Here is a 15,190-nt window from a genome sequence, read left to right on the forward strand (position 1 = left end):
CGGTATGTGACTGAATAGAGCTGGAGTTTTTTCAGTCGGGCAGCATATGACATATGTTTAAGACCCTTTATCGTCTTGGTGAGAAACTTTTGGGGTCTTTCCAACTGCTGCAGGTGTCGGGTAAGATACATCCTAAATTGGGCATTGTACTCAATCATTGGCCTGATAAGAGAAGAGTACAGGGGCACAATGACCTCTCTTGATCTAGATGTGAAACCCTTCATGATAAGGTGGGCAATATAGAAGGTCTTCCCAACCACTTTGGCAATGTGAGTGTCAAATGAGAGGTTACTGTCAACCTGGGTCCCTAGGTCCCTGATTACCTCTTCCGTACTTAATGGATTAGCACCTATGTGGTAATTTGTGGGTACCTTGTTTTTCCCAAAGGGTATGACTATACATTTTTTGGCGTTCAGCTTAAGGCCATGGCTCTGGCACCAATTATCCGTTTCGATGAGGCCTCTCTGAAGGATGTTTGTGTCTGCTGGAGTATCAATTATGGCGCCCAGTTTGCAGTCATCTGCGAACTTTGTCAGCCACAATCTTCCTATGTTTGCCTGTACCTCAGAAAAATAAATGCCGAACAAGAGGGGTCCCAGGTCTGAGCCCTGTGGGACACCGCTTGTGACTGGCTTAGAGTCTGACATAGCTCCAGCAAGTCTGACCCTGTGGGTTCTGTCCTTGAGCCAGTTTGCAACCCATCTTGTGACATATGGGTTTACATTTAAGCTGGTGAGTTTGTCTATGATGCCCGAGTGGGGTATTGTGTCAAAGGCTTTTCCAAGGTCAAGGTAGGCTGCGTGAACTGCCTTACCCTCATCAATGGCCTTTGTGACTGTTTCAAAAAAGTCGACCAAGTTCAAAAGGCAGGATCTGCCCTTGACAAAGCCAAATTGGGTAGGATCCAATGTCTGTAGGTCCCCAATGTCTTTGTTTATGAGTTCCATAATGATCCTCTCCATAGCTTTGCAGACCAGGCCCGTCAAACTTACGGGGCGGTAATTTCCAGGGTCTGTAGAAGCACCGCCTTTGTGAAGTGGGACCACTGTTGCCGTATGCCACTCTTTGGGTACGTATCCTGTAGTAAGGCTAAGATTAAATAGCAGCCTTGTGTGTGGGTTTAGTTCCTTTTGGAGTTCATGTAACACACAGCCCGGGACACCGTCCGGTCCCATTGATGCTGTGTTTTTAGCTTTAGAGAGGGCGGCTCTGACCTGGGCATCTGAGATGTTAGGGAGGCTACACTCTGCTGGGATGGTTATTTCTCCTTTTGGGGGGGAGGGGGAGGATAAATTTGCACTGAACCTGTCTGCCAGAATGTTGGCAATGTCAGTGGGTTCAGTGTATTTTGTGTCATTTTGGACTAACTCTGAGCATATCTGGGAGTTTCCACCCAGGTTTCTAACATAGCTAAAGAAGGCCTTGTGATTGTCTTTTGTGTCTTTTGCGATTTTTCTCTCAAAGTTGGCCTTGGATGATTTTATGAGTGATCGTAGTTTTTTGCTAGTACTGATCAGAGATGCCTTCCCTTTTAGGGATTTTGCTCTGTCATGTAGTAGCTTCCTCCTCCTGTTGTAAAGTTTGTTTATGGCTGGGGTCCACCAGACCAGGCGCCTGCCTTTGGAGGAATGGGTCTTGGTTTTATTTGGGATTGCATGATCCATGCATTCTTGAAGGTGCCCGTAGAAGGCATTTGTAAAGGATTCAGCAGTGTGGGTTGTGGTTTCCACTGGCCCAGGGGCCTTGAAGGATACCACTTCAGTCTTAAGAAGTGTGAAGTTGGCTTTTGAGAAGTTCTTCACTGTGGTCTTTTGTGCAGGGGGTGGGGGCGGGATGTGGATTTTCCAGTGAGATTAATTTGTGGTCTGATCTTACCAAAGAGGGATATACTTCCGGTGTGGAGCTTTTTGTCCCCATGTTTGTGATGATCAGGTCTAGTATATTGTCTCCTCTTGTGGGAATGGTGACTAGTTGTTCCATTGCATTTGAGTTTATGAATTCTAGGAACCTTTGGGCTAGGGTGTTGGGGCTTGAGTAATGTTCCCAATCTATATTCGGGTAGTTGAAGTCTCCCAATATGATGGTATTTGGAGAGACATTCATACTCTCCAGTGTCTTCAGGAAGGCTGTGTGGGGTTCCTGAGTTTGAGAGGGTGGCCTGTAGCATGCTACAAACTGTAAGGCAGTTTTGCCTATGGTTAGTTGCACCTGGATGGTCTCCGATGCTTCGTGCATTGCCACTAACCTGGAGGTGTGGGTATCTTTGATGAATATGGATACTCCCCCTCCTTTTGTGGTTCGGTCCAAGTTTTGGGGCCGGAAAGCATGATATGAGGTAAAACCTGATAGTGCTGGGGTGCTCTCAGGAGCCTTGAACCAGGTTTCAGTCACTGCACAGACATCAATGTTCTCCATACTGAGGAGGGCTTCGAGGGCATGCATCTTGAGGTTTAGACTTCTGGCATTGAGCAGCATTACCCTTAGTTTTTTTCCACTTGTGTTTTCTAGGGAGGTAGGTTTGTCATTTGAGCCTTGCCTAAAAAATATGTTCCAAAAAGAAATGAGGACCCCCCCCCGCCCCACAAGAACAAAGGGACGAATGACTATCTTCAAGGCTTCTCTCCTCCTTCCCAGCCTGGTAAACCCCTAATCCTTCCTAAAAGTCTAAACTTCCTTGTAACTATTGGGAGAGTGTGCATGGTGGACATATTAAGCGTGCACACAAAATGAAATTTAGGGTAGCTGGTGTGGTAAGGCAGTAGATGGAGACCCTTTGCTGACTACTGAAGGCTAGATAACTAGATGGAGTTTATTAGGTAAGAACTGAGAAGATGAGAAAATGCAGAGACTTGCTGTTACCAAGGGATGGAGGAAGAAATATAAAGTCTTAGCTGCCATCTAAGATTGTGAGATGGGGAAGATGTTTGTGAGGGAGTAGGAGTTAGATATGAAAATAAATTTCTATTTTCTTAGTGAGTGAAGAAGAATTTAGAGTAAGGATGTGACAGGGCACTTATGGGGAGCTAAGACAAACAGAGGAAATGAATATTTAAAGGAAATAATGCTATAACAGATGATGCTTGGTTGATGTTTGTAATAAGTCCAAGGGGAGTGGATAGGTGTTGTTTACTAGGTGGACTTTGACTGAGTTTCCATTCATATTGCTGTGAATATAGTAAGTCCTGTGGTGACTGGTTTGTTGAAGATCTGTAGGATAGGACCACTAAGTATAAATGTAATGACATGGGGGTATGGGAGTAAGAATTGGGGGGGGGGGCAGAGTAAGCTGCAGGTAAAGTCAAAGCACAGCAGAAGTTATCACTGCCACCACTCACTTCACAATCAGCTACTCTACAAAGGGTGTCCAATTATAGTGTGCAATATTAATACTAATACAAATGGTAGTAGTTCACCAAGATGGCTAGGCCTTCATGAGTTGCCCAGACAGTGTCACCAAATAAATATAAGTGCTCTCAAAGGTTGGATGCTAAGGACCAGCCACAATAAAAGTTTTAAATATATTTAATAATAAATAATAAAAGAACATGAAAATATTGAGTATATATTCACAGTAAACCACAGAGTTCAGATCATAGAAAATATTGAAAAGAACATTTAAGGACAGACTCGGACAAATAAAGAAAAACAAAATCTAAACTAAGCTTCATTATATACCTAACTAAATCTAGGAGAATTACTATTCCCTAAGAACTTACTTGATAGAGCAACGCACAATTAAATACTTGAGCAGTCTTTCTAGTCAGATTCCTCAAAACAGAATACTCTATACTCTAAGATTAAGATTACTCCCTGTAAAATGTAATATCCAAGATAACTCACAGAATGACCTCATCTGGTCACCTGACTTTAGGTTCCCACAATATCTCCTTTTGAGGTTTGAGACAGGACTTTAGCAGACTGCTACCATGCACATTTAGAGCTTTTATGGCAGTGCCTGGAAGCCTTCTGTCTTTTCACCGAGCTAATGAATAAAGGCTCTGTCTCAGACCTATAGTCTCCGGTCCTACTCAGCATTGTGGGGTACTGTTTCATGATTTAACAACTCATTTACATTTCCTTTATTTTTCTTAAAATAAGCCAGCTGGTTAACCATTTCTGTCCCAGTATCCTCTGTTATAACATATACATTTCATTCAGTTACCATAATACATGCACACTTTTCTTCATTTCAGCAGGGTACACTGTTGTTACATTTTAGCACAATTAACACAGGCAGAGCTCACAAATACATTTTCGGCACAGCCATCTGTACAAACCAGTTTGATATACAAATGGCATACAATTATTTACAAAATTCCAGTTAGCTGTGCTGGCACAAGTCATATATCCATTGCCCTACTTCCCCTGGCATGTCTGACAATACCTCCTATCCTCACACACACTACATGTTAAAAAAGTGACAGCCTTTGTTAGATTCAAAGAAGTAAGTGTTGTTATTAGTGACCTGTCATTAAGGACCAAGAAAGGTGCTTAAGTTAGGCTCTCCCCAGGTGGACCACAGCCTCTCTCATATTAAGCCTTTACAAGTAGTCTCCGATCTACACATAAAACTCTCCTGCAAGTCTCCAAAAGTAATAACAGGGTTGGGGATTCCCTCTTTTCCCATTATATCTCCAAAATCTGGAACTCTACTCCCCAACACATAATTACATGTCATTGATATAACTCCATTAATAAAAAACAAAACAACTGCTTATATAGCAACTGGATCTGCTCCTGTATCAACCCAGGGTAATCTCTTCCCTATATGCCTTTTCTACTATCTTTAACCCCCTACTTTCTTATCTGATATCTTCTTTTAACCCCCTCCTCTTTTTGTATCCAATTTAACTAACCCTGACTAATTAACCTTTACTTTTCTCTTTATTTACCTTCGATTTAACTCTTTCATCTAACAATTTGATGTTTTTATATCGATATATTTTTATTTTTTATTCTATAACTTCGATGTTGCATCTAATAGTGCTAATGTATATTTATGACTATTTCAAAATATGACTGTTCTTTATTTTACTGGCTGTGTAAGTACCGTTTTTGTGAAGCTTTTCTCCATGGGCCTCCGCTGAAAATGGCCTCACACCCAGACAGACTATCCCAGTTAACAAATGTAAAATAAAAAAAATAAGTGTTTTTCCCCCGATTGTGTTTTGTTAGCTTGAAATTCTAAGAATAACTACTTTGCATACACTAGAAAGAAATTAAACAGTGAAATATTCAGTGCACATTTGAGCAGACACTAAGCAGAAGTGATGTCATACAAAATCCAAATGTGAAATATGCAGTTGTAATAGAGATTTTATTGTAATTTATTTATTTATTTTTTATTTATTGTAACAACTAAAATAGGAAGTAAACTGCAGAAGTCAGAAACATTGAGTTAGCTAAAGTAAAGTAGATTTTCTTGCCTACAGCAATAGTGTAATTTCTACAGGAAACTAATGTAGAAGACAGTCTCATATATGCAGATTTCAAAGTTACTGTTCCTCCAACAGTAAGGTCTCTCTGTGACTGTGCCTTGGAACTGTCCAGAATGCCCAGAGTTTTGCTTCATATTTTTGGTCTGCCCATCATAAGATTTATGGCTTTCTGCCAAAATGAGAAATGAAGGCACTAATCAGATATTTGAGTTTCAGACTTCATATCCTTCATAAAATGAAAGTTAATACAGTTTCTTATTATTGTAACAACTTTCTAAATTTTTAACAGCTACATTTAAACTCCATCCCTGATTTTCCCAATGCAAATAGTAAAGACTTTTTTGTATCTCTGTCAGGGAAGAACAGTTCTTAAAAATGACTTTGGAATAGGCATTTTTGCTAATGCAAGTAAAAAAAAGACATCAGGGAAGTTCTAACACATAGTACACACAAAAGTTTGTGCCAGCATGTACACATACTTTTCATGTTAAACGCCTCTCCCTACCATCTGACAGCAGGCAAAGGACTAAGTGTTCCAGGGAGCTCTGCATGTACAGTGATATAAGGTTGTTATACTGGTAACTGGGAAGGTGGCAAACATGACCTGGATTACTTGCAAAAACTTGTGTGAATAAAGAGTATAGATCAAAACAGAGCAAAGTGTGCATTCTACAAAAATAAAATATTATTGTGGCTTCACTGTTGACCTAGGTTTGATTAGCAAGTTGAGGTTGAAAGGAGCTGGCTGGATGAGAACAATATGTGGCTCCTCCTCATCTGTCCCAGAGTGGAGGAATGCAGGCAAATATCCGAGCATGTGCACATGGGGGCAAGTATCTGAAAATGTGAACTCTACCTACAATCCTCTGCGGAGAGTGAACATGAAGAGAGGTGTCTGCCCTGAAGTGGGTGACATGCCATCTCACCAAGCCTTTGTATGGCTATTACTTGGCCCCTTGTAGTCATGTTTAAGAGGGCAGTAGGTATATAAACAAATTCCCTGCTGGCTGCCTGGATGGCACTCATGTTTCTATCTGGTCTTGCTCTGAAAGGAAATGAGTGGCTGGAGCTGCAGCAGTTGGCTAGATGGTTGGAAGGAACAGGGGCTAAATTATGGGGGGAAAAAATAAATAAGGGATTTCATATTTTGGATAGTTACAATGATAAAATGTGATCTATGCAGGTCACATGAGAAGGCTGAAGTTGATTAAGGTGCATACACTTAGGCTAGGGATTGTGTCTCAAGTACAATGGTACCTAAGATGGGTATGCTATATCTGTCTGAAATCTAACTGCTAAAACTGCACAAAAACAACTTATTTGAGTACACAAATCAATGTCTTTGAGCTTTACTGAATTTAATGTAACAACATAAAACTTTCCAAAACATGTTTTTTTTGCAAGGGGAGAAGCCCCCTACACCCCTATACTTATACATTCCTAATCTCAGATTGCTCCAACTGTGAGAATGTGCACTAATGTATATAAAGTATGCAAATGTGTCTCTGAGATGCTGGAGTCTATGATTCCATGAAAGGATACACATTTCAAGCCAATGCACAGAACTAGAACACGTAAATAATGCAGTGAATGATCATATGCTGAGCAAAAATAAAAACAAACAAGAGGCATCATGCCACTGAAGGGAAATCACTTAAGACAGTGAAGTTACAACAGTCAGTTTCTGCTGGTATTATGCACATTAAAGGCATTCCTGCACAATGTGTTGGAATGAAAATGACACAGATGACTGGAGAACAGAGGTGTGCCTGTATTGGGGGTGTCAGAGGAAGTTTTACATTACACAAAGTGCTTAATCAACTGTGATACCTTTGTTCATTAAAGTGACAGTTGATAGGAAGGATACATGGGTTTAACTAGTAAGCCTCTGTCCAGAGTGGAAGTGGTACAACACAAAGAGTCCAACCTGTTTTCTCCACATGTATTGGCAGTATGGATGGGAAACTGTGGGATTTAATTTTCTCCCAAAGTTGAGCAATCTCAGAGTTAGTATATTTAGAGAAGTAGATCGTTGGAGTTTTGTGGAGCTGCTTACCCCATGCAAAAATGCTTCTGTTTGCATTTTTGGTAAACGCTGACCATTTCAAATATGGATTTTTTACGTTTACAATGTTTCTCAGTACAATGATTGTAAGACTGGCTAAATACTATGAATCTGATGGGAACTGGTACTGTCACACTGCATAACCTGTATAACTGTACAGACAGAGCCACAGCATTTCCTTAAATGTTACTAACTAAAGCTGATCTTCAGAGTGCCCAAGGGGACAGAAAAGCCTCTAGCCTGCTCTGAGGCATAAATAAATGCAACTAGTAGCTGTGTAGAAAGGTGATATTGGTAACAGATCACTAGTCCATGGTAACCATCCTCATTCCACAAAAAGAGTGTCCATGGTGACTGTTGACAACTTAACAACAGACATGTCTTCTCTGCAGGGACACGTGCCTTATATAATGTATAAGGAAACAAGACAACATACTACTGCTGACAGATGCATACAGCTGTCATACTAAAAGTGTAAATAACTAATGTCTATGGATGCAGAAAGCATAACAGTGTTCAGTTACCTGTCTCAAATCATGCAAATCAATGCAAGAATGACCCTTTGTGGTCACATGCATAACTTATGTGTAAAAAGGTGGAAACAGTCCAATTACTTCTTATTCCCTAATTTTTCTGTTGAAGAAGAGCAACTCTCTGTCCTTCAAAGAAACTTCCTGTGCAATTTTGTAGTAGTAACCCGGATCTATCTTTGTTCTAGAGCCCTAAGTACATGTTTGCACCAGTTAGTGTAGTTTTCCTCACAGTTTACATGCTGATAACTGTAAACTAACTGTGTATTCTGTACATATTGGATATTTACTATGTATGCGGCATGTTTGTACCAGTTAGTGTAGTTTTCCTCACAGTTTACATGCTGATAACCATAAACCTACTGTGTATTCTGTACATATTGGATATTTACTATGTATGCGGCATGTTTGTACCAGTTAGTGTAGTTTTCCTCACAGTTTACATGCTGAAAACCGTAAACTTACTGCGTATTCTGTACATATTGGATATTTACGATGTATGCGGCACGTTTGTACCAGTTAGTGTAGTTTTCCTCACAGTTTACATGCTGATAACCGTAAACTTACTGTGTATTCTGTACATATTGGATATTTACTATGTATGCGGCATGTTTGTACCAGTTAGTGTACTTTTCCTCACAGTTTACATGCTGATAACCGTAAACTTACTGTGTATTCTGTACATATTGGATATTTACTATGTATGCGGCATGTTTGTACCAGTTAGTGTCGTTTTCCTCACAGTTTACATGCTGATTGATAACCGTAAACTTACTGTGTATTCTGTACATATTGGATACTTACTATGTATGCGGCATGTTTGTACCAGTTAGTGTAGTTTTCCTCACAGTTTACATGCTGATAACCGTAAACTTACTGCGTATTCTGTACATATTGGATATTTACTATGTATGCGGCATGTTTGTACCAGTTAGTGTAGTTTTCCTCACAGTTTACATGCTGATAACCATAAACTTACTATGTATTCTGTACATATTGGATACTTACTATGTATGCGGCATGTTTGTACCAGTTAGTGTAGTTTTCCTCACAGTTTACATGCTGATAACTGTAAACTTACTGTGTATTCTGTACATATTGGATATTTACTATGTATGCGGCATGTTTGTACCAGTTAGTGTAGTTTTCCTCACAGTTTACATGCTGATAACCGTAAAGTTACTGTGTATTCTGTACATATTGGATATTTACTATGTATGCGGCATGTTTGTACCAGTTAGTGTAGTTTTCCTCACAGTTTACATGCTGATAACCGTAAAGTTACTGTGTATTCTGTACATATTGGATATTTACTATGTATGTGGCATGTTTGTACCAGTTAGTGTACTTTTCCTCACAGTTTACATGCTGATAACTGTAAACTTGCTGTGTATTCTGTACATATTGGATATTTACTATGTATGCGGCATGTTTGTACCAGTTAGTGTAGTTTTCCTCACAGTTTACATGCTGATAGTTTTATTTTCATTTTTTTTGCATTGCCAATAACTTACTTGTAAATCTTTATTCAATATTTATTACTATGTATTTATCCATTTGAAACTGTCAGCTTTGATTATCCTCTGTCTGTCGTATTCGTCTGGGCTAAGTCTGAAAATGTGAAAATGCTTCATTTGGATCAGTGTTCTACTATGGTTAACAATGAAAATAAGTAAATAACGAAATCGAACTTGCATTGGGACGTCCTGCTTACGTTTTTACTGTTCTCTTTGGCAGGCAGAGACATAAGCACAGAGTAAAAGTGGGCTTTTGCAGCAGTAATGCACATGCAGCTTCTAACATATGCACTAACGTGGCACACTAATTGTACAATGGCCACATTATTTATTTAACGTTTGTTTACTGGGAAAGTTTGACTGAGACAAAGCCCATCTTCAGCGGAGGCCAGGTGAGAAACACTCCATATGCATGTTTTTGGAATGTGGGAGGAAACCGGAGCACTCAGAGGAAACCAACGCGTTTACCCATTAAGTAAAAAACACATTAATTATATCATAAGTCTGAGTCTGTATATTTATTAATGCTGACATCAGGGCAACTACACAACAGCAAACAGACATTTATTCAATGTGTGTTATTTTAGAAAATACAACAAAATAAATGATTGTTAGGCAGCAGTTAAGTCACATCAGCTGTGGGCTAACAGCATCTTTCTCTTAATAAATGCAAGTGTCTAAATTGATTAATCCGAGACTTCTGATAATGGGCCTTAATGAGATTTAACACAGTTGGAAGGTATCAGTGCTATCATAAACCCTTTGGCAGGTTTCTACATGTAATTAAAATAATTAAAATACATCATTTACTATGTCAGTTTGACTTGCGTGTGTGTGTTTTTCACAGGTGGAGAAGTCTGCTACTTTGCCTTCTAGACCAAAAAAGACAGCAGCAAGTCATAAACCCTTAAAAAAGGCCAAAGACAAGAACGTTTCAGCTGGTCGTGCATCCAAGAAAAAGGCTGCGGAAGGCACTACTGGGTCAAAACCCGAGAGCAAAGAAAAGAGCAAAGAGATGAACAATAAACTGGCTGAAGCGAAAGAATAAATCCGCAAAGCATTTCCGAATCAAGGCCACAAACTTAATTACAGGTTTCTAGCTGTCTTTTTGCGATTGTACTGTAGTAGTTTTGTTCCACAGAGGTATTATGAACCCTCATATTAATGGTAAATATTCCTTTAGATTAATGTGCTTAAGCTAGCTGATAAAGTTTTCAATAAGTTGAAAGACGAAGGCAAAGAGAAATAAAAACAGCGTCCAAGAGTATAAAGGCCCCATTGTCAGACTATCATCCAGTCAGAGCATTCATTACTAGCTTGTTCATTCCATAAATATATGCAGCATTTAAGATTAATTATGGTCAGTTCCACTGCTGTTTAGCTTTCATATCAGGAGAAGTTGAGTGGGATACTCTGATTTAGAATAATATACTTATTTTCGCTCCCACCTACGACAGAGTCTTTATGAAATTCTTCATGTGTTATGAAGACTTGGTGATGATTATGAGATTAATGAACGGACTGTTAAGATATATTTAGCAAACATCATTTCAACAGTTTACCTCATTACACTGATGATTGTAATGTTCTGTAGGTAGTCGAATGTCACTATTTTTATTTTATGGAACTGTGCGTTTAAGAATGAGTGTGACATTAATCTGATCGCTGGTTCTTAAGAAGATAGAGCTGCAAAAAAAAACACATCTAATAAGCCTGAATATTTATAAAACAGGAACTGTTTACTGACTGTGCATCTCTTTCAACTTTCGGTTTATCTGTTTTCTTCCTGTGAACTCACTCCAAAGTAAGTTTAAATGAGGCTTGAAGGCACACACCCACATTAACATGTGTAGAATATTTATGGTTGTGTAGTAGCACAAAGATCTAACAACTTTACAAGCAATGCAAAGCTATGTGCCTATTGCACACTGTACGTCACATATGGACAACAGAAAGGTTAAGTATAAACACAGGTCAGGGTTTTTTCCTTGCTTTTAGTCACAAGAACAGGCGTATGTGTAGGATTCCTAACTGCTGCTTAAATGCATATTTCAAGTGTTTCTGGTTGCGAATGTGTTTGAATCTCTGAGCTGCTCAATGATTCATCTTTTTCAAGCAGACAAACTGGGTCAGTCTCTGGGCATCTTGCTGAGATGTGGTCAACATGCCTTTTCATGGACAAAATATTGTTAGTGACCACAACACTAAATGATGCAAGGACCATCCCACTTACTTGGTTAACAAAGTAAGAACATAAATAAATAAAGCCAAAGTCTGTGTATTAGCTCACTGTGTGTGTGTGTGTGTGTGTGTGTGTGTGTGTGTGTGTGTGTGTGAGTGTGTATTCATATATATGCATATATACATATATAAATATATATATATATATATATATATATATATATATATATACATTTATATATATATATATATATATATATATATATATATATATATACATGCATATATATATATATATATATATATATATATATATATATATGGAATCACTACTGAATCCCAAAATTACACAATCCCGAAGCCCAAAATACCGAAACTATAAGCCCGAAACCCCACATTACCGAAATGTTAAAACCGCGAAATTCAAAATCCCGAAAGTACTACAAACATACAGCATACACGCAAACATACACACAGCCTCCCCACATAACCAAACAAACCACCCTACACTAAAGTTAAGCAGGGGGGCTTCACCCCCTCTGCCCCTCACACACCCCCACTTTAATATTCTAACTCCAAGATCACACAAACATACACACAAGGCAAACTCACACCCACACATTACAGCCCCTCAGACACACACACACACACACACACACACACACACACACACACACATACACACACACACACACCACAATCACAACACATACTTACACACACTAAAGCCCCTCACAAACACACTTACACACACATACTTACCTGAACTGCAATGCAAGAAGCGCTAACTCAAAATCCCTTAACATCAGGATTTTGAATTTCACGCTTCTGGTCTTTCGGTAATGTGGGGTTTCGGCTACATGGTCTCGAGCTTTTGAAATTCGATGTTTCAAAAGTTATATATTGCTTTCATATCTGGCAAATATGGATGTCAAAGCTTGTTAATAGAAGCACTTCTGATGGGAATAAACATGTCATCTGAGGGATCATTTTGTAACTAAAACAATTTTGTTTCTACGATCTCGTCTTTCATTTTCTTTATTCTTTCATCAAAGTCTGAAAAAGCCAATAAATGCAGCATGAAATGCTTGAATACTTACATGGTGAATTGAATTTCATATGCTCAAGTTTTCATCCTGGTAAAACACAATCCATTATCAGGTACTAGCATTTGTAGAACACAATAAGTACTAAAACATTATTATATCATTTATTGGTTGCATGTATAGCATCATTTCTGGTGAACATGTCCATCCCTCGTGAGTCCACACCCTGCACACCTACCAAATTTGTATATGCAAGAAAAATGTGCAGTCTGGCTAGGGGGTTCATGGCAGGAAGCAACCAATACAGCCAGTTACAATCGCAATCCCATCACGGAACATAAAGTCTGCAAACTGATTGATGTACAGTAAAGCTTCCTTTTTAAATGAAAATATATCTTGTTATGTTGGCAACTAAAAAAAAAGATATTAAAAAAATGGAAATCTAGTGACTGCCAGAAGGAAGTGAATTCTATGAGTTGATGGATGAAATAAAAGTTAGGGAAAGTATATTAGCAAAGGAAATTTATTAGGAGAAATTTATTGCCAGGTGGCTACATTGGAAAATATAAGGGTGTTCAATACTTGAATGAGGGGTAAAAATGATAAGACTTGGACCGAAGATAAGTGGGAAAGTGGTTATACAAGACAGATTTTAATGATAATGGTTACTTTTTATAGTAAGACAGTGTGAAAATAAGATATATTAACTTGATTTGATTTAACTCTTTAAGTTTGAAGGTTGTGGATTAGTTTCTTTTGTTTGTGAAGGTTCTTAGTTGCTCACTTCTTTTAATATATTATTCCTAGTGCGATGGACCTGCTAATAATGCCAATTTAATGATGAATTGTGAAATACTAATGTAAATGGATAGACTAAAAAGAGGAGTATCTAGATATTATACCTTGAAGGACTGATGTCCAATGTGATAAGTAAAATATAGAGAAGGATTAAAGCTTCATGTAATGGTTAAAGTGTCTGCCTCACAGACACAAGGTACAAAGTATGATTTTAATCTTTGAAAGTGAAACTGGATAGGCTTAACATGACTCACAAAAGCAGCTAACCTAATACTTACCTATGAGCCTGTAAAAAACAGGTGGTCTAAAATAGCCAGGGTCATCCAGTACACGCACTCTCCCAGGCATTTCCAAGTCTTTCAGATTATTTATTATTTATTTAACATTGCTAACCATGTAGGTGGGCTAGGCCAAAGATCCATATTAGCTATGATTTTAACCAAGTGGCAAAAATACTAAGTACAGACAGAGATACTTTACTTTGAACAAAGACAAATGTTTTGTAAATACAATGCTAGAATGTCTGTTGTTCAGAGTTTCTTGTACTTTCACAAATCAAACAGTCCTACAGATGTTAAAACAAGGGGTATAAATTAGCTTTAGTAGATCATTAAATCACGGTGCAAGTACAGACACATTAGCATCGGTGGAGATGCAGGCTCATTACTCAGCATCAGTGGAGATGCAGGCTCATTACTCAGCATCAGTGGAGAGGCAGACTCATTACTCAGCATCGGTGGAGAGGCAGACTCATTACTCTGCATCGGTGGAGATATAGGCTCATTACTCAGCATCGGTGGACAGGCAGACTCATTACTCAGCATTGGTAGAGATACAGGCTCATTACTCAGCATCGGTGGAGAGGCAGACTCTACTCAGCACTGGTGGAGATACAGGCTCATTACTCAGCATCGGTGGCGAGGCAGACTCACTACTCAGCATCGGTGGAGATACAGGCTCATTACTCAGCATCGGTGGAGATACAGGCTCATTACTCAGCATCGGTGGAAAGGCAGACTCATTACTCAGCATCGGTAGAGGTACAGGCTCATTACTCAGCATCGGTGGAGGTACAGGCTCATTACTCAACATCGGTGGAGATACAGGCTCATTACTCAGCATTGGTGGAAAGGCAGACTCATTACTCAGCATCAGTGGAGATACAGGCTCATTACTCAGCATTGGTGGAGATACAGGCTCATTACTCAGCATTGGTGGAAATGCAGACTCATTACTCTGCATCGGTAGAGATACAGGCTCATTACTCAGCATCGGTGGAGAGGCAGACTCATTACTCAGCATCGGTGGAGATACAGGCTCATTACTCAGCATCAGTGGAGAGGCAGACTCATTACTCTGCATCGGTGGAGATACAGCCTCATTACTCAGCATCAGTGGAGACGCAGACTCATTACTCAGCATCGGTGGAGATACAGGCTCATTACTCAGCATCAGTGGAGAGGCAGACTCATTACTCTGCATCTCTCACGTGTGGAACAGACTCCCCCGTAGGTAAAGCAGTGGGATACACTAACTGCCTTCCTACAGGAACTGGACACTTGGATGGGTACTCATAAATTTACATCAGGCTTCACTGGCCTAGCTATATTCTTGA

General features: G+C 39.2%; 1 protein-coding gene across 1 annotated transcript in view; it reads left to right on the plus strand.

Moving 5' to 3' along the window:
- The window catches only part of MAP6 (microtubule associated protein 6), a 301,580-nt gene extending 289,706 nt beyond the window's left edge, over nt 1–11,874 (plus strand). The window contains exon 3 of the mRNA XM_044073399.1: nt 10,398–11,874. Within this exon, the coding sequence (XP_043929334.1) occupies nt 10,398–10,598 (201 nt within the window). The 3' untranslated portion in view covers nt 10,599–11,874. The remainder of the gene's footprint in view (nt 1–10,397) is intronic.
- Nucleotides 11,875–15,190: the final 3,316 nt, after the last annotated feature.

The sequence above is a fragment of the Protopterus annectens genome, chromosome 5.part1 (assembly GCF_019279795.1).
Source record: "Protopterus annectens isolate FY-2018-M chromosome 5.part1, PAN1.0, whole genome shotgun sequence".
Lineage (NCBI taxonomy): Eukaryota > Metazoa > Chordata > Ceratodontiformes > Protopteridae > Protopterus > Protopterus annectens.